Source organism: Lepisosteus platostomus, chromosome 1 (assembly GCF_059453375.1).
Source record: "Lepisosteus platostomus isolate fLepPlt1 chromosome 1, fLepPlt1.hap1, whole genome shotgun sequence".
Classification (NCBI taxonomy): domain Eukaryota; kingdom Metazoa; phylum Chordata; class Actinopteri; order Semionotiformes; family Lepisosteidae; genus Lepisosteus; species Lepisosteus platostomus.
In genome coordinates, this window is record NC_142611.1 from 80828355 (window position 1) to 80852579 (window position 24225).

General features: G+C 44.3%; 1 protein-coding gene and 1 long non-coding RNA gene across 3 annotated transcripts; one reads left to right on the forward strand and one right to left on the reverse strand.

The window, feature by feature from the left end:
• Nucleotides 1-1831: 1831 nt before the first annotated feature.
• Nucleotides 1832-15677, forward strand: LOC148679025 (sperm flagella and cilia-associated protein 1-like). 2 transcript variants are annotated; one of them, XM_088638772.1, is made up of 7 exons: nt 1832-2257; nt 4626-4737; nt 5715-5868; nt 9385-9418; nt 9517-9583; nt 10339-10453; nt 15434-15677. In XM_088638772.1, the coding sequence occupies exons 1-7, from the start codon at nt 2149-2151 to the stop codon at nt 15536-15538; spliced, it is 696 nt and encodes a 231-aa protein (XP_088494898.1). In that variant the 5' UTR covers nt 1832-2148; the 3' UTR covers nt 15539-15677. The 2 variants fall into 2 exon arrangements, with proteins under 2 accessions (XP_088494898.1, XP_088494909.1); XM_088638783.1 differs by lacking the exon at nt 15434-15677 and adding an exon at nt 11169-12791.
• Nucleotides 15678-18138: 2461 nt separating this feature from the next.
• LOC148679026 (uncharacterized) lies at nt 18139-23964 on the reverse strand. Its single transcript, XR_015940008.1, has 2 exons — nt 19704-23964; nt 18139-19326 (listed from the first exon to the last, which is right to left on the reverse strand). It is a non-coding gene; the product is annotated as an uncharacterized LOC148679026 (long non-coding RNA).
• Between the last annotated feature and the right edge of the window lie 261 nt (nt 23965-24225).

The window sequence follows — 24225 nt, forward strand, 5'->3', positions numbered from 1 at the left end:
TCTTCTGGATGTGAAGTGCCTATTTCTGTATCTTATTTCATATTCTGTCTACGTAAATAAAAACTATTTTTAAAAAGCCCACCGTGCACTATACCATCCGGGTACTATGGAGGCCTCACTGGCGGAAATGGGATTCTATAAAAATTAGTGTAATTAATTTGATTTTTATCAGGGCACTGTACAGGACAAGTCTTCAGGCTTATAGACCCTATGATCCTGTACGATTCAAGAAAATAGTGTAACGGAACGGCCGACATACAGGTTGTACGATCTGGTTGCAGTGTGGTGACGGCACCACCCTCCCCTGCGCATAACAGGGATGCTGGCCGCCGGGGTTAAAGAAAGTGTTCTTAAAGAAAGTGAGCCAGTGCAGCGAGGCACGAACTAGGGTGGGAGCGGCGAGGGCACAAGCCCTAGAACCCGAATCCGTTACAATAACAAAAGGACAGACAATGAAATCTGGCTATTTCGAAGTCACAAATGTGAGATATAAAGTCGGAATTCTGAGTTACTAAGTCGGAATTCTGAGTTGCTAAGTCGCAATTCTGAGATGCTAAGTCGGAATTCTGAGTTGCTAAGTCACAATTCTGAGATACTAAGTCGGAATTCTGAGTTGCTAAATCGCAATTCTGAGATACTAAGTCGGAATTCTGAGTTACTAAGTCGCAATTCTGAGATACTAAGTCGGAATTCTGACTTACTAAGTCGGAATTCTGAGATACTAAGTCGGAATTCTGAGATACCATAGCGCGTTTTTTTTTACTCCCTGGCGGAAACGGGCTTCCATAGTTTTGTGTTATAAGCTAGATGTTATAAACATGACAATTTATGACCGCAGGTGAAACACTCCATTGTGGTGTCGCTTGATGCCGCAGAATAGTTTGTGTCCGTTGTCCCGCCAACCCTAACCCACACAGGGAGACGTTCATTCAGGAGATGGGTTTTTTCAAACGGTTCCTTGTAAATTAATCTACATTGTTACATATTAGGTTTTCTTTTCTTAAACGTTGTGGTGGAGTTTTGCAATCTATCAAAATGCTGTTCATGATAAGCACTGGGCTTATTCTGTGTGCTTGAAATGTTCTGTTTGTTGTAGAGGCTCTATGAGCTGTTCTGAGTGTGGTGAACAATACAAATAGTTTTATTAGTAGCAGTAACAGTGGGAGGATTTATTGGCGCTTAGAAATCCGCTTGTGGAGACCTACAAACACCTTACCTGTTCTCGCGTACACTCAAAAATGACTTCGCATCTCGTTCACGTAAACCCTAATGTTATAATGTTATAATGTTTCTTTATTAGCCCTATACAATTTCTTGCATTAGGAATTCGTCTTTTCGCATACCCCAGCTTTTCTCCATGGAGACACAGACACACAGACAGGGAGAGAAGCTTGGGGTCAGAGCGCAGGGTCAGCCATTGTACGGTGCCCCTGGAGCAGTTGGGGTTAAGGGCCTTGCTCAGGGGCCCAACAGAGTAGGATTCCTCTGCCGGCCGCAGGATTTGAACCGGCAACCTTCCAGTCACAGGTCACAGCTCCGCTGTTTACAAGCCCAAAATCATTCTGTTGTTGACTTCTCTTTGTGTTATTACATTGATGCCAATGGATGAGTGCTCTTCAGCTAGCTAGTTCTGTGTTTTCGAAGACGACAAACAGCTGACCGGCATCCATGTGCAGAGTTTTTTTTTTGCTAATATGAAAAGCATGAATGGATTTGTAGTTTTTCGCAAACCCGTTACTCATACATAGAGCTGTGGGTGTGTTCCTCCGGGAACTACAAGAAGCTACTTCCGCTCTTTCTGACCATCGCGAGGAGCCGTCGCCATGGTTACCGCAAGACGCAAAACGCTCAGAGAGGTCTTGGCGTCCGCAGCTGCGACTCAGCCGCGTTGGTCATTTAAGTAAAACATTTAGTCTCGCAAACGCAGCTGCCATCAACCGTGTTAGATTTTTTAAGGATACAAGGTGTTCTTTAATCAGAACGATATACTGTACAGAAATGCGATTTCCCGAATCGTACTGAAGCATCAAAAAGTTAGCAAATACCCAACTCTCGGAACAGAACTGACGTTACTGCCTTCAAGCGAAGTGAATTTTGCTCAGTATAACCCCGCAATTATTTTGCATTGTTAAAGGACAGAAAACGAGTATGTCCGGGGATCTGGACGAAGACAGCCTGCAGGAGCTGTACGCCTGGGTGGACAGGGCGCCTCTCTCCAGACCCAAGAGGAACATCACCCGCGACTTCAGCGACGGAGGTCAGCCCCGCATCACCGCGCCTGTCCCGGCTCACCCCGCTGTACTCCCGCAAGATTCCTTTTTTTTCTTTGTTTTGTTTTTATTACACGTCAGTATATTCAGTCAGAAAATGCATGATTTGACCGCTGTCCAGAACACATTGCCTCCCTGGGCAATTGAATTGAAATGACAAAGGTCTTGTCATGTGCTGATGTTACAGGAGACACCTGTAAACCACAGGCTCTGTAGCTCTCAGAAAACACCGGCCGCATACTTATTACCTTCAGTCAGTAATAACCTCATGTATCACTAATAAGACTTGTATTGTGTTTTGGTTTGAGTGTGTCTGCTGCAAAGGAGCAAGGAAAACTTAATCCCACACTGAGGAGAAGAAGGAAGATGAAACACTGTTCCTGCTGTTAAGCCTGAACACCAGAAGGTTTAACGGTTTAAACTTTGTATTTGTTATTCCTGCTTTTCAGCATACATAAGATAAGATAAGATCACTTTATTGGCCATATACAATCTCTTGCATTAGGAATTAATCTTTTCACATACCCCAGCTTGCTCTCCATGAGACACACAGACAGGGAGAGAAGCTGGGGGTCAAAGCCGAGGTTCAGCCATTGGACAGCACCCCTGGAGCAGTTGGGGTGAAGGGCCTTGCTCAGGGGCCCGATGGAGTAGGATTCCTCTGCCGGCTGCAGGATTTGAACCAGCAACTTTCCAGCCCAGGTGCAGAGCCTGGGCCTCAGAGCCACTGCAACAGCCCTGATTATGTTTTTGTCGTTGGCAGTGTAGCATGGTGGTTAACTCTCTATACTTGGTGGGTTGTGGGTTCGAGTCCCTTCTGCAGACACTGATTTTCATTACTCAAAACCAGGAAATATGTTCTGCCCCATGAGCCTTTATGTGTGGCATCGTTTCACTGACAACCGCCAGGCTCCGTATTGTTCTTATGGTCTCAGTAATGATGCATGGTGGGTAATGCGTCATTACAGCTGTCATGCATGCCAGTTGTGAAGTGTATCAGCTTCATCTCTACACCCCTGAATATTTTCGGAGAGTCCGAGTAATTTGGGTGTGAACACAAATAAGCACAAGTCTGCAAACAAGAGGAAGCCATTTGACCCATCTAGCTCTGTTGTTAGTTTGGTAATTAGTAGCTAATTGATCTGAGAATCTCATCTGGGCATTTCTTGAAAGAAAGCAGGGTATCAGCTTTCTCAACAAGGCAAAAATACCTGAATGGGGACCTTGTTCCACACACTGCAACCCTTTGTATAAAGAAACGCCTCCAATTCTCAGATTTAAAAGGACTTCTATGTAGTTTCCCCTGGTGTACCCTGGTTTGTGTTTCACTGTTACTTCTGAAGAAATCCCCTGGCTTGGTATTGTGAGCATAGCAGACACTACATGAAATTGTGAGAGGCTGGAAATAAAATATTGAGTGATTATGCACAGGTACGAAATGCAATAATATTGATCAACAAAATACGCTCAGAGTATATTTATTGGAACTCTGCTATGCCAACATTAAATCCTGTCCTGTACACAATACTTCAGTCCATTAAAAATTTTAGCTATTCAAATTAGTCATAGTAAGTAATTTAATAAAGTGATAATATATTATACGTAAGTTACAAAACCATAATGACCAAAATGGATACCGAAAGTGTATAAAATAAAATAATGCTATGAAAAAAAATAGAATTCTACCTTTCTGGCAGGATTCTAGGTATCCTAGCTATTCAGTAACCAATATGATGAAAGACTTAAAAAATTCATAATTAACTGAAAAAATTTTAGGTTATTTATAAGAAGACCAATATTGTTAAGCAAGATAGCAGATTGTTCTGTGGTTTACAATATTATAGTGGTGTTGTTTACATCCAGACAGCCAGCTTCCCAATCTGCATGTCCCACTCCCAGCATGTCCTCCTCATCTCCTGGTCCCAGCTGCACGAGAAGGACACAGGATGTGCTGGGACATTTTAGAATGCCTTTTCTAACCAGTGGCTTTTAAACCTTGAAACCTTGAAAGCCACCTTGGAGTAAAGTCTGCTTGGAAGAGAGAAACAAAACCATTCTGCATACACTGTTCTGTAGAGTAGAGGGTGTTTTCAGTATGCATTTTTTAAAACAAATTATTTCCAAAGCATAAACTGTTTTTTTAATGGATGGCATTGCATGATTGTGCTGCAATGTGTAAAAGTTTGCTTTTTACTGCAAAAGATCAAATCCAATGTCTACAACTTGTTTCCTCAATAATCAAAATAATGCTTCCCTTTCTTTTCTCATCCTAAAGTTAACTCATGGTCTATTTAAAGAGTGCCTAAGCAGCATGAATGTGGGATACAATAATGTCATGTTTTTTTCTTTCTTCAGTTCTGACAGCAGAGATTGTTAAATTTCATTTTCCTAAGCTGGTGGAAATGCACAACTATGTCCCAGCCAGTTCAACCCAACAGAAAGTGAATAACTGGAGCCATCTGAATAGGTGAGCAATGCAGGTGATCTCAACACACCAAACACCATAGATAGACCATTGGACAGATTACAAAACAGCCCCTCTTTCTCATTTGGTCGTAGTAGTTTATCAGTCCTAGTATCTAATCCAACCATTTCTTGTATGTCACAGTAGTTCACTCCCTTTACTTCCTTTAACTTGACAAATGTTGATCTTCCAGTACTCGTACTCCCCTAGGTGGAGCTGTCAATGTCGTAGCACTGTCCAACAAATTGATTTAATGTAATTTCCCTACAACATGACTCCCCCCCCCCCAGAGCCATTCATCTCTACAGCCCTGTAGAGAATGGGAATTATAGTCATGCTTTGAGCAAATACTTGCAGACATTATTAAATCTGTATGGACAGGTAAATTAAGAGTGCTGGGCTATTAACAGATGACATTCTCAGAACAGAAATTGAATAGAAATCCTAACACCTCATACCACAAGTTGTGTGCCTTTTCACAGTAAATTACTGTTAAGCTGTTGTTGCCAAAATAATTTAGTAGTAGCATGTTATCAATCCTAACTTTTTTTTAAAAGTTTGAAATGTTAGGAATATCCTGAAATAAATGACTTACCAGACATTATGAGAAAACCCTGCAAAATGAAATCTAATGAGCAATGTGCTGCTTTTTAAACTGATAAACTCCCAGGTTGTATTCCTTGTTTCTGAGCACCAAGTACAGTAGTTCTTTTTTTTCAGCCATGCACAACTCTGCTTGGCTCCGAGTTCCCATCTGAATGGATTTTGCTGTCCTGCTCAGCAGTGGACTTTCTCCTGGCAGCCTGTCTTTACATTCACGGTCTTCCACTCAGATGGTGGTGTCAGGAGCTTTGCTCTCTCTGGGAATGCTTCTCCCTGTCACTGTTGGTGTGTGGTGGTGCAGAGCAGGTCCCCTCCCAGCACCGCCGTCTCAGGCTGCGGCCGCTGTGCTGCTCTCCCTGACTGTGCTTCTCCCCCAGGAAGGTGTTTAACCGGCTGAATTTCAGCGTGCCGGAGGAGCTGGTGCGCAAGGTTGCTCAGTGCACGCCTGGGATGGTGGAGCTGGTGTTGCACTCGCTGAGACAGAAGATAGAGGAGAAGCAGAAACAGGGAGCGAGCAAGCCTTCCCCGCAGGTAAGGGGCCGCCAGGGGTGTTGGGGACAGGAAGTGGACGGGTTGGCATGCGTGTTGGATTCAGGCCTGTTTCTGGATTCACATATAACCCACACAGCATAGCATAGCGAACGGCATGTTGAACAATGCTGATGTTTGCTCCTTAGAGCAGGTTTCCTCTAGAGCAGCTGTGCTTATTGGAACAAGTAGTCAGGCTACTGAAAGTTTATCAAACGGTTATTCTAGACCAGTGCCCATAATAAAAAATCAGAAAAACCCTTAGCAGGGGTCTGATACATTTGGATTTGTGGAATGTGCCGCCAGCAATCGGTTCTGAAACATTCAGGTGTTTTGCAGTAGATTTCTTTAGCCTCTATGGGAGATCATAAGCTCTAGTTCGGTGAAGGCCAGTTAGCCCACTCACAGGCTTGCATCAGCCACAGCAGGACTGGGGAGTCTGAAAGTCCATTTTGAAAAGTATGAGAGTATGAGAAAAGTCTTTTGAGTTTTCTTTTTTTTAAATCATAAGAATACTCATTTATTTTGGGAATAAATGCCTATACAGAACGTACAAAAACGCTCATCTGTCCCATTAGAACCTCAAAGAGTGTGAAATGAGAGGACATCATTCAGCTCCTCTTGCTAGCTTAGTTGCTGATAGCTAAGTGATCCAAGGATCTCATCCCGGTGTCAACGACCAATCATTTAATCCAGACGGTAAAGATGTTCTCATGTTCCAAAGCTGTTCTCAGCACTCTCACTAATTTCACTGCTTTTAGCATGTGCTGTGTGTGTACTGTTTTGTTTTAAAAAGGAAATGTTTATTGTATTTCTGTGAATTACTTGTGTAACAGTGCATTGAGTAATTAATTGAAGAATTTTCCAGTGCCTCATCGACATTCTCAACAGGATATATATATATATCAGGAAGGAAATTTGGGGCTGTCCATCCTCATTTATACATTTTGTCTTAGTGATCTTGTGCAAGCTGAAACCAGGAAGAGACACCAGCAGGAAAAAGCTAATTACTGTACCTCTCATTCACTCCTGCATTCAGACACCATAGTGATGACACATATAGTATAGGAATGATCTCATGGTTCTGTTGTGTTTTGAAACTGTTGATTGCTTTGGGTCCACTGTTTCTGACCTTCTTTGGAGTTTTAAAGCACGTGCTGAAAATTCATGCCTGTATCCACTGAGAAACAGGGTTATACTTGTTTAATCACTATACTGGGTCAAAGCTTTTAGCTTTGAGAGTGTTGGTAATCCCAAGAGAGTATTGGTTGCATTGCCTTGCCACATTTAAACAGACAAGCTATTGTACTAATGTTTTTGTAGAATTAGGTAAGAGCTACTACAATTGCTGAAATTGTCATTTATTAAAGTAGTTGTGATGGCACTATTCTGTATGTGATAACATTCTGAGGGCACTAGATGGGTCTAAGACTACTTAGTCTGAAATTCTCCCACTTTTCTTTATGTCCCCTCTCTTCCTCTATGTTCATGGGTTGTTAAATCCTCTGCACTCTCTGCTGCTGCACGCCTGCTGTGGAACTGCCTGTGGTGGTAATCTTGTAGCTAGAGTCTTAGAACTAGTCTTATAGGACACCTAATCTCTCTGATGTTGCACTGCATTGATGACTTGAGCAAGCAACCTGTTCAAGTAAGAATTCTGCTCCTTGAAGGATATACTGATTTTGGTTACAGTCTTTTAACTAGTTCTGTAAATTTAACAAAACAAAGTTTAATTGAATAATTACCAGTGTTAAAAAATTGTCGATTTGTTGATTTAATCGTGGCTTATAAAACCTGTCTGGCTTGGGGTCTACAGGATCATGGTTCAAGACCCCTGGCCTAGGCATATCAGGACAGTACACAGTGTAGTCTCTGATCACCCTGTCGCACCTATTCTTCTGACCTCCTGTTTAGACTCTAGATTTACTTTTTACAGTTTATCATTTTAATTTCTGTTTCCATTACTTTGTACTGTACTTTTAGAGCAGTTACAGTTACATGATAGTTTTATATTAACAGATTTCTTTATCTCTGATCGTTATTATTGTTGGCTGTTAATTAACTACAGTGAGATCGCTGATTTGCTGAGCAGCTGATGGCGTGGGCATAGTGTTAAGGGAAATCTCAACAGGAAGCACAGGACCTTGAGATCTGTCAAATTCACAATACCACATGGAGAAACCTTATTTTGAAGTGGATGCAACAGAAGGATGCCCAAGACTGTCTCTGCGTTTTTAAATCCATCCTGTAAATACGTTCCTCTATATTTATTGCCGTTTGGTTGAAAATGTTCTAAGGTTCTGCTTGCCGGTCTCTCTATGAGACTGTCTTCTATGGCAGCATGTGTGTTGTTCAGCCATCTAGTTTGTGTGTGGCTGTTAGGTGGCCATGAGAGCTTCTCACTATTAGAGCATACAGTATTTTATGTCTTGACAGAAGTCGGCTATCTTTTTTATCCTTCAATTCAGATTCTTTCCGATGGTGTGACTGGAAAGGTTTTGTCAAAGGACCAGATACTGTGTTAATCTGTCATGTTGTCTCTTAATGGCCCAAAGGTGCGTGTCTTGAATGGTGTCTTGAATGGTGACTGTTTTGATTCCTGCTATTCCTGTTCAGCAGGAGAGTCTTTCCTTGTTTGCTTACTGCTGGCATATTCTTATCAGCTTTCTTTTCATATTGGTCCTTTCAGTCTCACTTCCAAAGTAAAGGAAACAATATGCAGTGTACAGGATTAAAGTGTTTTGTGGTCTACGTTTCTATGGTTTTTGTGTGGTTTAAAGAATGTTAGGATTTTAAAAAATGACTCTCTTACAATCATGTATCTTGAAGCACTTCACACTGAACACCATGTGTTTTGTAAAGTAGTGGTTTCTTCAGAAACTGAAAATATAGTTCCTTGAACCTTTCACAGTTACTTTACTTCTAGTCTTTTTCTAGTGTTTTTGTTTTACTTTTGATGTCTATTTTAACTCATGAAACTGATTTTTTTAATAAATAGTTGTGTCGGTGGAAAATGTGAAGCAAGGGACAAAAGGAAAAAAGGTCAAACCATGGATACAGAAAAGAAACCTACTGTACACTGCCTTGTTAATGGCCTTTACTGGGGTGAAGATTATGGGGTCCCATAATCCCTACTGACCTCCCACTGAATGTGTTGGACTACAGTTCATGTTCAGGGTCTGTTGCAGGAGTCTTTGTACATACAGTTAGGAGCAGACAGCTATCTCCTTTGTAAAGGGGGTCAATTGGCACTGAGCCTGTTGCACAAATCACTTAAACACTTAGACAGAGCAGAATTTTCCAGGTGCAGGAGGCCCAGCTTTTTGACATAGGGGAATCCACTGCTCTGGCTTTGGAGCTGCAGCACCCTGTAGGCGGCTGCATTCAAATCCCTTGCACCAACATCCTCTCATTTTATTATCCCTAATTGAATATCAATATTAAATAATCTCTGTCTGAATGCAGATGCGCTGTGGCTGGGGCGTCTCTCACTGTGTATCTGGTGCCTCTGTGTTGCAGGAGCTGCAGTATTACAGTATGGAGAGCAGCACAGGTGAGCTGGAGGGTGAGGACTGGAGCTGTGCTGCTGATGTGTTCACCTGATCCAAGTAATTATATCACAGACCCCTTCTCCCTCCCCTCTGTGTCCAGCTGGCCAGCTCTCCCCTCACAGCCCCCGGCTCAAGCTCAGTGGAGACGGCTCTCCAGCACAGCAGAGGTACAGCATCCATGTTTCTCAGCTATTATATTAACATTTCACAGGGCTTTTATTATTATCACATGTGCTTTAACATCTACAACATTACCCAAACACAGGTCTTGAGAGCTGTGAAGCAGCAGCCCTAAGCACTAACCACCACAGCACTGGGCCACCCTCAGATTATAGAACTCCTCCGTGCAGTGGGAGAATCTCACAGTGGGGGAATCCTGGGGGATTGAAACAGGACGCAATTGAGCACAGGCTGCTGTGGTCTTGAATTAAACTTGCTGAAGCTGCTCAGGAAAGTGGTGCAGTGCACACACTGTTCTCCACTGCCGGTCTGCTCTGGAAAGTGCGTCTCCAGTTCAGGCACTGTGGCTGTTTCTGATTCACCTATTTATTTTGTAAACTGCAGCTTTAGCTCAACAGAACAACTGAGTTAGGAGCGAGTTAGGAGGGACCGTCACACTGAAAAACGAATATGCTATCTTACCTGTGCTAAGTGAACAATATGATTGCCTGTTAAATTGCCCAACCTTCTAGTTAGAAGAGAGTAATATCCTGTATTTGCAAAGTCCAAGACTTTTGGAGGCCAGTATAACAGCTTGGACAGGCTGGACTAGGGATAGGAATGATTGACATTTGTTAAATCACAATATGGGGCCTTAGCCACTGACTCAACACAAGAGATCTGCGAGAGTCACAAGATCTGCTGGAGACTGCCTCTGAAGGCCCCCTCTCGTGTTGTTCTGCCCCTGCCGGTGGCGCTGCAGAGCTGGAAGAGTGCCTGCAGGGTGTGCACAGCCTGCTGCGGGCCCGGACCCGGCCACACGCCTGCTGCTGGAGGAGAGGGAGCAGGCGCTGCTGTCTGCGCAGGAGACCATCCAGGTGAGGGCCGAGACCGAGACCGAGCAGAGAGCTGTGAAGACATGCTCTCCCCGCAAACACTTCTCCGAAACACACACACACTCGTGGACCATTCCTCTCTTGTGAAGCTTGGTCCTCAGACGCACTGCTCTCTAGTGACCTGTACACATCAGGTTTCACCATTACAGATTAACTAAATGTAGTTCATCTGTATTTTGTATTTTCCAACACGACCACCCAGATAAGTTCTGAGTGACCCTATTTGTACTGTCTATCTGAGAAAATCTCCCCAGTGTTTGTTAAGTGTTTCCATATCTTATCTGCACGAGACCTGAATGATCTGCTTGGTCAATGTTTTCATGTTAGGAGGGTATGGGGGCTAGCCTGCTAGACGTGCACCTTCTGTAGTTACAGATAGTAGCTGTTCCCACAGACAGCAGAATACCATCATCCTCGCTGGGGTGTGCTATAGGCATCAAGGGATATACGGATATCATTCAAACAGTCTGCTTTGCATGAGAAAAAAATCATCTAGAAAATTAAAAAAGGATTTTGTGATGATGGACACCTCTCCTTTTAAATTATGTAAATTACACATTGATCCTGTTATTTCTTTTTTAATCTCAGTATGATTATTAGTGGAAAAGCAGGGTGATATAAGAAAAAGTAGTATTTGCATAGTCCTAATTTTCATAATGCTGCATTTTTGTCTCTTTTTCCTCTTCATTTTCCCCAGTGGTTTGATATGTGAATTCACATGACAGCAGACATCACAGTAGGCCACCTCTCTTTGCTCGGCTTACCTCTGAAGATTTTCACATAAAGGACTGGCATCTGAGCTAGCTGGAATAATGACATACCTCTCGTATAAAGATGCTGTTTGGAATCTGAAGTTGGCTTCTAAAAGACACTATCAGATGAGGCATTTTATCTTTAGCATCGGAATGTACAGGTATTCGTCAACTAGATGTGCTCTAGGCAAGGTGAAACGGTGTTAGTCGGACACAGATTTTTTGTTAGTAATAATGTGAATAGGGAAAAATGCATTAAAGCCCCATCTCAAAATTGGCACATTTATAGTTTTTGCCTGTACTTGAAATAATCCATCCATCCATTTTTTTACTGCTCTATCCAGTACAGGGCACAGGGGAAGCCGGAGTCTATCCCAAGTACAAGGCAGGATACACCATGGATGGGACACCAGTCTGTCACAGGGCAGACACACACACAAACACAGACACGCACACATACACAACAGGGCTAGTTTTTTTACAGAAGTCAATTAACCTGCCAATATGTTTTAGGACTGTGGGAGGAAACCGGAGCACCAGGAGAAACTTACACAAACACAAGGAGAACATACAAACTCCACACAGACAGCACCCCAGGGCCAGAACTGGACCCAGGGCAGCAAGGATTACCTCTGCGTGCCATGCCACCTACCTGATATAGTGACATATCTGTAGTTGAAGAAGCGTGGGTAAACAAGTTGTGAAAGAAAATGGGTAATACAACTGGAAGAGAAAATGGGCAGGTGCAGACATGCTTCACCAATACATGTTGTTTCAAACCACATTAATGCTTTTGAAAATACAAATCTTAACTTTTGTTGAAGCTGGTAGCACGGGTGGTATGGAGTTCCCTCATTGCTCATAGTTCATAGTTGCTCTTTCTGATCTCATACCACTTGATCATTTGTGCTGATCCCCTTTCCATGCCTTTTCCTGTCTGGACAACACCATGAGTGGAAAAAGAAAATTCCTTAGGCCCTGCCCATTATTCCGGGAGTAGCCTTATTTCTAAAAAAGTGTTAATCCAAGTTTGTGCAGGTCAAAAATTATGTTAGCAGAGGAATACTGCTCCACTGCTCTGAGATGTTTCCTTATGGGTCTCAAGTTAGTAGACATTATTGTTTGAGAGGCTCACTCTGTTCCTTATGCTAAGATGGGAGACAGCAGTACTGAGTTTCCCCTCCCAGTAGGACTGGAAGCTGTTCTGATCCTGGCGAAGATCTTTCCTGGGGGGGGGTCTCTCTCACACTCCACCCTCTCCTGCAGCTCTGGGCTCCAGGAGGGGGTTGTCTGAGGAGATGGTGAGAGGGTCCCTAGGGGGAGGGAGGTGAGTCAGGGGAGGAAATGGGATTTTCTGTTTTCTGTTGCTCTTCTGTACTCTTAAAAAAATATCCCATGAAGAATAAGATAAAACGTCCGTGTAAACACTCTTCATGTGAGCCAGTTGTATAATTTGGACATCTGAATTATTTATTATATTAATATATACATAATGTATACTGTATTGCGTATTATACATAATATCCTGTATATTATGTACACACTGTATTAAATATATATATAATAGATTTCTTTCTAATCACACGTTTTCATTTCTTACTTGTTAATGGGCTCATATTGTGTTATATGAATCGTGTGATCTGTTATGCCTTTACCTGCCCGCAAAGCAAATTTCCCATCTGGAAATAAAAGGAAGTAATTAAAGTAAATAAAACTAAAGTAAATAAAATAAAAAATGAATATAAAAACATTGTGTAGAAGAATAGAAGAATATGAACTGCTCCTATAGGATTTACTGTATAAGGGCTTTGTGTCAAATGGTACTGTAGGTTTCCACATATGTAGCCTTTTCACGTCTTACCAGGACTGTCATTCCAGTACCACCTTCTTAAATATCTTACCACAGTTGTTTGCTGCGCAGATGTACAGGTATATTCAAATTTATATTCTTGGCCATTGCTCAGAAAAACTACCATGTTACCATGTGTACAAAACAGCTTCCTGATAACAAGTTCCCAAGAACTCTGTTCAAGCAAAGTTAATATATTTTCCTCACCTGGCAAACCATAAAACCCAAAACCTAATTATGTGATGTTTAACAAATGAGCAACATTTAGTGGAAGCACTTCAGGAAGTATCTGCCAAGACAGGTGTTTACATTCCATATTAGAATTCTGGTTTATTGTGCTATGAATTGTAAAAGGTGAATAATTAAAAACGTTAGGGTAGTATTGAGTTAAAGAACAATTACTGACTCACTTTATTATCCCAGTTGGTAAATATGTTTTTCAGGAAGAGAAAGTCCATAATGCAATGTGTAGTGCATTTAACAGAACACGGACCCAGTAACATACCGAATAAACGTGATTTAGATGAGAAAAGCAGGTTAGAAGCTTAAATAATCTTCACGTTCTTTATATTTCACCTTTCACAATTTGCATTACAGCAAACAACTAGAAGCAAAGACCATTTTTTCAGGTATATACAGTATGGTAATATTTAGATATGGCTTAATACAGTATGTGGTATGAAACTACACTTTAAAATATATTGAAATCCATTTTATATTTGAGATGTATATGAAATGTTCAGAATAATCTGAACAGACAATACATTTAAGATATTGTGCCAGACAGTATTAAATATTGCAGTGTAAATATAAGTATACATTTGGGATGTGTCTCTTCATATTTGTCTTTTGTTGTTGCTGCTGCTGGTGTGGCAACAGTGGGCTTTCCTTCCTCTTCATATTAATAATGAAATTCATTTATGGAGAGCTTTTCAGCCACAAGTATCTCAAATATCCATTTGACATTTGTATCTCATTTGTCCATTTTACACATGAGAGTAAATGAGCATACCGTCTTCATCTTCCACTGGAGTATAGTTCCCCCATAAGTGACCTGCAGTAGGCCTTCTGCAGAATGGAATTTGTCCTGGACACTGGGATTCATTCATTCTCACAAACATCTTTCATGACTGAGCAGTCAGGGCGTCACTTGAGTGCCTCATCTGGAGAACGATACTCTCTAAAGCACACTTTCTGTAGTCACCATGCTGGAGCAATTTCTCTGGAGAAATTCTTGTCCAGGGAGAACAGCGCCACCTACTGGACCACCAACAACATTACAACAGCAAAATGGTTATCCTTAGAAGTTTCCCATGGCTGTATTGTACACTGCTTACTAGGCCCAGCCTGCTTAGATTCTGAGAGTGTAGCCATATTTCTTTGATAGACTGATGTCAAAATGCTAGTTCCTCCACACCCAACTTGAGTTTCAGTGTCAGTGAGAGCTTTGTCTGTTTGTCCAGTAGGTGGTAATGCTGCTGTGTGCTTTGAGAAGCTCAGAGTACATGAAAAAAGAAGGATCTAGCACACTCTGAAGCAAAGTTTGCACAGTCTTCACTTATTCTGTGCTGGTATGAAGACCATTTTTGTAAAGTCATGTTCATCAGTAACTGTCATTTCCACATTGAGGCTACGTACATAGGGTGTTCAAATACATTCAATACATTCAGATGTTCAAGCCTGATTAGCTAGTTTGAACTATCTGAGTGCAAAACCATTTCTTCTTCCCTTGTTTCTGGTGCTTTAGTAAATTTATTTTCCTTAATTCTTCCTACTCCATGTGGAAAGAAACATCTCCTTAACATTTTCCACATGTGCAGAGTCCAGCTGGCAGGTTGCTCTGATCATGTCCTGAGTCGCCTCCAGAACCCTTTGCATCTGGAGTGTGATTAAGATAAGATATGATCACTTCATTGGCCACCTACAGTTTGTTGTATTAAGAATTTGTCTTTTCGCATACCCCAGCTTGCTCTCCATGAGACACGCAGACAGGGAGGGAAGCTGGGGGTCAGAGCGCAGGGTCAGCCATTTATACGGCACCCCTGGAGCAGCTGGGGTGAAGGGCCCTGCTCAGGGGCCCAAAAGAGTAGGATTCCTCTGCCGGCTGCGGGATACGAACCAGCAACCTGCCAGCCACAGGGGCAGAGCCTGAGCCGCAGAGCCACCACTCCGCCCACCTGCCCACAGGATTACAGGACAGCTGCCAGTTCTTAGCTTCCCAGGCTGTTCCATCTCACTGAAGAGAGCTGCTTATGGCCTATAACTCTGTCTTCTGTAGACCTGTCTCCGGGACAGTGTGGAACACCACCTTTATGTCAGTCTCTCTTTCCCTATGTCTCACTCTCTGTCTCTGTCTCCCAGCTCCTGCAGGCCAAGGTCCATCGCCTCCATCACCTGTTGCACCTGAAAGACATCCGAATAGATGAACTGTCAAGGCGTCTCCAGCACCCCCAGAAGACACAGTAGCCACCCGAGTTCACGCACAGTCCAGAGCGCAGGCAGTAATTAAACAGGAATTATTATATCACTTCAGACTTTAACTCACATTCCTCAAGTCCATGTAAAATATTTGTTTTTATTGGATTAAATGTCCAGCATACTTTTATTCTCTCTGGTCAAGACAGCTTTGTCTAAAAGTACATCACATTACTTCAGTCTTTGTCACTCTTTTCAGTGTGTCTTTCAACTTTAAGTGAACCTATGTTGGCAGAGAGGCGCTTCAATATTTACAGAGGTGGAGCGGTGGCTCTGTGGCTCACGATCTGCACCTGTGACTGGAAGGTTGCCGGTTCAAATCCCGCGGCCAGCAGAGGAATCCTACTCCATTGGGCCCCTGAGCTAGGCCCTTAACCCCAACTGCTCCAGGGGCTCCTGCTCCAAATGGGAAATTTGGCCAGGACGCCAGGGTTACACCCCTATTCTTTTCGAGAAACACCCTGGGATTTTAATGACCACAGAGAGTCAGGACCTTAGTTTTACATCTCATCCAAAGGACAGTGTCCCTGTCACTATACTGGGGCATTAGGACCCACATGGACCACAGGGTGAGCACCCCCTGCTGGCCCCACTAACAAGGTTGCCTCTTCCAGCAGCAACCTTAGTTTTTCCCAGGAGTCTCCCATCCAGGTACTGACCAGGCTCACACCTGCTGAGCTTCAGTGGGCTGCCAGTCGTGAGTTGCAGGGTGATATGGCTTCTGGCCTTGTGGAAGCAGATCCTAGTCTATTGATATTCCCAGACTTCAGAGCCAAGGTAACTCCAGGTTAGTTTCAGCAGTGTGACCGATCCTGAAACTCCTGACTCTTGTTCGACAAGTATGAATGGGACAACCTGCCCGGATGACACCAGCGTGTGTGTTAACCTTCATATCGACTGCAGGGAGTGTTCACTCTTCTCCATAGCTCAGGATTGTCCGGAATGTAGCTCAGAGGGACAGCTGGCACCACATGAAAGATTTCGTCTAATTTGTGTTTCATTTGAAGGGACCTTTTGCTTTTGCTTTCGTTTCCGCGGAGTCCCGCTCGGCCTGTGTGCCAGTCAGCTGCAGCAGCCTGGACACGCGAGAATCCGCGGCAGCCCGGTGGGCATGGAATGTCGGAGCCAGTTCCGCAAGATGCTTGTTCAGTATGGTAGTCTGTTTTTAATGCACAGCAGAATCGTCTTTTTTAAGTTTAGGGAAATAAACGAAGCATCAGTTCCCCCTACGGTGTTTACACTTTAATACAGAGTGCAGAATACTAATACAGGCGATTCCCGTTGTACTGTATGTCGAGGTTGTAGCGATCAAAAAGTCGGGACTTAATGGCAAAACGCAGTATGAAAGGAGATCTGTCAATCTGGATGGTTCGGGGCCGTCAGAGAGTAAACTGCCCATGAGCTTTAAAGAGGCTGGGGGGCTTTTCCTATTATAATTAAGGAAATGCAGTCGGGGTAGAGACTGTAGTTCGATTGTGTGTGTGTTTTATTTCTAGTTAAATAAAAGTGTCCTATTATAAGACCAGGTAACGTTCCTAAATAATGCAAATCGTAGATAAACGAAAGCGGAATTTATACCCATAAGGAACAATGTAATTAGCGTGAGACATGTGTATATATGTTAATATACGTACTGTATAAATAGCGTTACCGACACTTCAAGTTGTGATTTTATCGAAACCATCAAAGGTGTACACGCTGCTTCAGGGCAGATTTCTTCTTCCTCCGCACTGTGCGTGCTCAAGTGAGCGATCACACCGTGATCCATTGCCCGGATCAGCGACGTATTGTGGGACTCGGCTTTAATATCGGGGCACGACGATTCAGAATAAAAAATCAAGTGTAACAGCATTGTCTACAAGAGGAACTGATTTTATTGTTAGAGTTTGCTCTTCACAATGTTTTTTCCCCGAAAGAAATAACAAATCAAAGCCTAGCTAGCTTTCGATGCCTTGAAAAACGACTTTAAGTGCGGGGGTTTTAACGTCGAAATAAGTGCGAAACGACCTATAGCAGGGTGACTTATAACGGGGACAGTCTGTATAATAATTTCAGAATTGTACTTCTGAAGAGCTTTGGCAGACAAGCACATCCACAACCACAACCTCTGTTTCCAAAACAGACATCAGAATAATAAACTGTATCGACTGGAAACCAAAGACATGAGAAGTACTGGCATCGAAAGGAAAGAAAGACAGTACTGTGCATTGTCTTTCTTTCCTGGTCACTACAATGACAAGCAGATGTTATGAAACAGTCCAGCTGGTTTTGCTCTCGTGTGCTTGTTGAAAGTATACTGCACTGTGTATTCTTGTACTCTGATTATATATCCAAGAATACCATTATATAACCTATATAACCAGTTCTGCAAAGGAACTGTCATGAATAGGTTTATCCCATGCAGAAAAGAGAAGAGAGAGGCTGTGGAGCCTTCTTCAGGCGCAGACTCTTCTCCTTTTCAGCGGGAATAAACCTTTTACTTGTTCCTTTGCAGACTACACATGCTGACGCTGCTGCCCACCTAAACCACTATAAATAACCAGTTCTTATGCAATTGATCTGTTTTTCTTTTGTTAAGATTACCTTGCACATTTCTGTGTTTTAACATGTTTCTTTATTATAACACCAAGCACACTACAAGTTCCCAAAATAGTATGGTAATGTATAATGGTAGAGTGGTATTGCGCTGATGCTGTAGCTACGATGAGGCTATATCATTAAACCATTAGGTTTACTTATTTTAGGGCATCTAGTTTTATCAGATTTTTTCATATTCCCAAACAATTACATTGATAATACATTAAAATACTCTTTTATCTTCTAAGAAGAATTCCTTCTGCCTGACTGATGTTTTGTGCTCTGTGGCAGTGTACAGATGGCCTGCCCCTGTGCTCTGCCTCAGAGGCTCAGACAGTCCTCTCCCGACACGCAGAGCTGCACTGCGCCACAATTCGCCAACCCCTCCTGAAACATGCTAAAGCGCCTAACACTCCTATTACTGTCTGCCTGGCTGTCGTTTAGAGGCATACTGTGCTAATTTTGCCGTGCAAAGGGAGACATCCTGGTGTGCTACCCAAGCCCCTGCCACGCTGCCAAAGCAGATACACTGGCTTCTACACGACTCCCAGATCGATCAGTCACTAAATACCATACCGGCTTGGTGGGCCAATGGGCCTCTCCTGTTTGTTACGTTTCTCATGTTCCTATCAACTTGGAAGTCTTTTAGATTGGAAAATAAAACAACTCATTAATTGTTGAATCTCAGAAATCATGCCATCTTAAAATCTTTGTATTAGTTAAGATCACTTTATTGGCCACCTACAGTTTCTTGTATTAAGAATTTGTCTTTTCACATACCCCAGCTTGCTGTCCATGAGACACACAGACAGGGAGAGAAGCCTGGGGTCAGAGCACAGGATCAGCCATTTATACAGCACCCCTGGAGCAGTTGGGGTGAAGGGCCTTGCTCAGGGGCCCAAAAGAGTAGGATTCCTCTGCCGGCCGCGGGATACGAACCGGCAACCTGCCAGCCACAGAGCCTGAGCCTCAGAGCCACCATACCGCCAATGTACAGTATGTAATACTGTATAGAAACCAGCGCCATTCTACAGGTGTGAAGCTGGGGTCCTGACTTGCATTTGGAGATTCTTTGCTTCCATCCCTTGCGGCTGCTTTGGGATTAAAGGCTTCCAGGGAAATCGGAGGGGGGGAGTGGCCGTCCCGGAGCAGGGGCTGACTCATGCTTTTCCTGCTCGCAGCTTCTTGCTTCTGCAGCAAGTCTGGGCACAAAACAGCAGGCATTCAGGAGCAGAACTGGCTGATCTGTGGAGTAGTGTATACTGTATGATTAAGAGCATTGAATCTGAAATACCTGGGGTTTGTGGGTGTATCTCTTTTTTAAAAAACTTAATTTTTAAAGGATTTCAGTATAAAAAGAGGTCAATAGACGCCGATAATGGCAAGATAGTGGAGGTAGCTGCACCCCCATCTGCTCCAGAGAGGTGCCCTGTCCTGCCTGGCACAAGGCTTGCTGGAGCCACGGTGTGCAGCAGACACCATTGTTGCAAAGAGCAGGGGAGCTGATTCTGGATGAAAGCCCACTTCTAGAAGGCCTGATTCACTGCTGCAGCTATTAATTTTCATCAACGACTGTTACCTGGCAATGCACTAAATAACTGTCTTTCTCCTGTGGATGTTTCGGATGGGACATCCAGAGATGTGTCTGGGTCAGGTTTGGTCCTGGGCCTCGTGGTACTTTCTGTAAAGAAGTAAAAGCTATTGTTCTTTATACATGTCTTTTTTATTTGTGTCCTCATGTGATTCTGTGTGCTTTAAATAATTCAACTTACAATTCTTTTGAGTACTCCGAAACCTTAATAAGGCCCCTATTGTCATGGATGTCGGGAGGGACGAACCGTGGAGAGGCAGGAGAGCGGTAAAAGACCCTGTGCGTGGTGGCGGATCGGGGGACTAGCCCAGGCTCAGCAGTTCAGGAGTCGTATAGAAACCAATGTCCTCAGGCAGCAGATGTGGGGCGACCTGGTGCTAGGGGGGTCTCAGGACATACGAACATCAATGCTGAGCGAAGCAGAACCAGTGACCTGGAAATATATAGCCCCAGAGAGAGAGACACCGGAGTGACAGCGAAGCACAGGAAACTAGGGACAGGATAGAGTAGGAGCACCCTCTGGCTGCAGAGGGCATGACAGTACCCCCCCCCTTCATGTGCAGCTCCCGACACCCATACAAATAAGTGAGTTGCACAGCACTGGGGGGAGGAAAAACCTCATTTAACTGAAAGGAAACCTCCGGGAGTCCACGGCTGAGAGCTGCCCCCTCTTCCAGGGTATAAACCTTTATTGGGTAGAGGAAGGGGGGTCAGGTAGAGCTCTGGAGACTTAACACAAAAAAAAGACAAGTACACAAGCACAAACAAAGACAGAAATAAGCCTGGGAGACCAGGGTAACAAACCACAATAAACAGATAGGAACCAAGAGTTTCAAGACACACGGGACAGGGGGACCATAGAGAAGGGGAAACCAAGAAGTGAAAAAATCAAAACACCAAGCAAAAAACACAAATAAAAACAAAAACCCGGGAAAAATACAGCAGACTGGGCAATAGGCACGTGCACATTCTATCACGGAGTGGACAACCCGAGGAGAGCCAGCACTAGACCTGCTCACAGGCATGGATGTCAGGAAGGTGATATCCAGCAATTAGAAAGGGAGAGGGAAAAAGGCTCACCACCCTATCGCTGATATCGGAGTGGACAACCTGAGGAAACCCAGGTACAAGACCCGCTCACAGGCACGGATGACAGGAGTGATATCCAGCAATGAGGATGGGAGGGCCAGCTCAACATTCAATCACGGATGCCGGAAAGACAACCCGAGGAAAGCCAGGCCGCAGCCCGCTCACAGGCACAGGAGTCAGAAAAAGCATCCCGCGATATGAATAGGAGAGCTGAGAGGAAAAAAAACTGCTGAAAAAACAGAAAGCGCCGCTCACGGGGTCAGAAGGAGGCTCAGTGTTCTGTCACGGGTGTCGGGAGGGACGAACCGTGGAGAGGCAGGAGAGCGGAAAAAGACCCTGTGCGTAGCGGCGGATCAGGGGACTAGCCCGGGCTCAGCAGTTCAGGAGTCGTATAGAAACCAATGTCCTCAGGCAGCAGATGTGGGGCGACCTGGTGCTAGGGGGCTCTCAGGACATCCGAACGTCAATGCTGAGCGAAGGAGAACCAGTGACCTGGAAATATATAACCCCAGAGAGAGAGACACCGGAGTGACAGCGAAGCACAGGAAACTAGGGACAGGACAGAGTAGGAGCACCCTCTGGTTGCAGAGGGTGTGACACCTATGAAAACTTCCTTGTTAAAAACTAAAAACATTAACTTTCTTTAAAGCTGCATGAATATGACAATTCTTTAAAATGATGTTCTTTCCTCTTTGAACTTTCCAGTAAAGTAATATCCTTTTTTGTAACGAGGTGACCACAACCGAACACGATATTTTTCATAGGCATTACTAGTGCTGCTTGTTGCTAGACCTACTGTATAAAGGGGCACTGGTCTCTCATCTACCTTCAGTAAATACTGGAAGAGGTCTGTAACCTCTTTTTGCGCACTCCCACATGGCAAGCAGACAAACAGAGAAGGTGATTAAGCAGAAGACATAGAAAACCTCAACGTAAACAGTGTGTCAATGTGAGAAGAAAACATAATCTTGTTTCCCCCTCCTTTAAATAGCTTTGGACTGTTTCATTTGAAAAAGTGAAAAAGTAAGGTAACTTGTTTTAGATGGCTCTTGGCTGAAATCCCTTACTCTGTTTGCTGATCCCTGATTTGAACTCAAGCAGGTTTTCCATTAATTAAATGTTTCAGTCAGATATGAAGTACCTGCAAGAAAGAAGTCAGAGCAGGACTGGTTTTGTAGAGAAGGGGTTTTAACAAAAGTTAATCTCTCTATTGCACCAATTCTACATACAAAGACTGATTGTTCATGACATGTCCGTCTGTTTATTATTAACTAATTTGTTTGATGCTTTAATCCAAAGCCTCTTACATATGTGGCCCCATTTATACAGCTGAGTGTTTTACTGTAGTAACTTGAGTGAAGTACCTCACTAAACAGTATGACAGCAGTTACCCACTTACTTCAGATCCGAACTCCAACCTTCCAGTCACAATGCCAACCTTAACCTTAATGGGAGCCGACTGCCAATTGTCTCTGTGCTCAAAACAATTCACGTCTTCAATCAATTCATGACGGGAATATGAAACCGAGTCTGAACGATGCTAGCTGGACTTCACAGCGAAAACCGAATGCACTGGAGAGAGAGACTGGTCAGAACCCAAGCGCGAGGGCCTGGGGACACCGAGCCGCCTGAAAGACCCGAATGGGAGGGTCACCAGCTCTCCAGACAGACGGAGGGAAAGTGAAGGATTAAAGAGAATAACTAAAGACGGGCCAGCGGAGGTTAGACAGCCGCGGCTGGACAGCAGGGCAATAGGCAACCTGACCCTGCGTGACTGGCTCCCTTGTCAAGCTCCTGAGGAAGAGGAGGGCCCCTCAGGTCTGAAGGCTGGCAGCAGGGAGCGGTGAGGTCCGACCTCAGAGGCCTGGCAGCAAACTCCTCTTGGGGTGGTCTGTGAGGAGGGAACCAGAACTGGTGCCCCGGGCCGGACCTGAGGGACACATCTGGTCCTCTCTGGGCTCCCGGAACCCCCCAGACAACACAGTCCCAGTCAGAGCTCCAGACAACAAGGAGGGCTCCACTGGGACCCTAGTAGGTGATGCAGGAAAGAAGGGAAAGAGGAAAGAAATTAAAGGGAGAGCCACGTTCCACATCCCTCCTCTAGAGGGCGCACCTACCCCTGTCGGTTATGATTAATTTCTATTATTTCCTGGTGCGTCTCGTTTGCCTTTTGGTTAAAAGCCCAGCGTCTCTGCAGTTTCGGGATCAGTACCGGAAAATGGACGCCACAGGGCTTGCTTATTTTCCGGGTTCTCCGAAGGCAGGCCTTTTCCCCACCTGGGTCTGGGATTCAGAGTACCTGGTCCCGCTATGTTTTTAGTTCCTGTTCCTGTTCCTGTGCCGGTTCCGACCTGGTTCCCCTTGCAGCTCTTGGATTACAGACTGCACCCCGACTTCCCCTTTGGATTTCCTTGGGCTTGGTTGCACCTGCTCACTACGGTCACCGCCCCCTGTCTGTCCACCCATCCCACCCCTGTTGTACCTTCCTCCGTCGTCTTTTACGGATTATACCATCTGCATAGGGTCTTTAATAACGCACTCCACGGGCGTCAAAACCGGCTGCCGTGACACAGAGCCAATCAGTCCGGTAGGAGTCAGAGAGCGAGAGGTCGGAATTAACGGGCTGGGCAGGAAACTCCAGCTGGGCGCTCTGGTCGGAGGGTGCAGGAGCCGGCCCACTCAAGGCACACGCCCTGGAGGGGGGTCTCTTCAAGATCCCAGGCCAGGCCTGCGCTGTCAGCGCAGTCTCCCGGCTGCGGTCCTGCAACAACGGGCCCAGCGTCCAGATTCCAGGGAATCACCCTTACAAGACAGCCAGGGAAATTAAAAGAAGTTCAAGGTGAAACTGGCCATTCTACAGAAGCATTGTGAAACCAAGTGAGAAGATTGGGATAAACATTGGAGTAGGTCACTACATTCCAATTTGTAGATTAGAAATCCTGCAGCTCAGAGGAAGCATGACCACTCCTGGAAAATCTGCAGGCCCCCGGAAAGGGCAGGGACAATTGGGGTTAAAAACCTGAAGCAAATGGAAGACCAGGAATGCCCAAAGAAACTCAGTCATGGCAATTCTGTTTGGCTAATGGGCACCCCTAGTCAGTTGTGGAATAAAGATTAATGGAAAGAAAGAACTGTACTGGGGGCATCCTGTCCTCAGTAAAGCAGCAGCACCTGCAAAACAGGGAGAAGCTGATAAATTGGTCCTGTCAAGTCAATAATGAACTGGTGTAGTTCGTTAAGAGCTGAGTTAGAACGAGTGCCTGTGCACACACCTGCCTTCCAAGACTCGGACACCCCTGCCTTTATCCTTAAGACAACATGTCAGAGAATTCTGCCAATAAACTCAGCTCGACATCAGGATTAAAAAATCCCACAAACACAGACTGTTCCCCACACCTGAGTAACACTCTGTAAAAGAAAC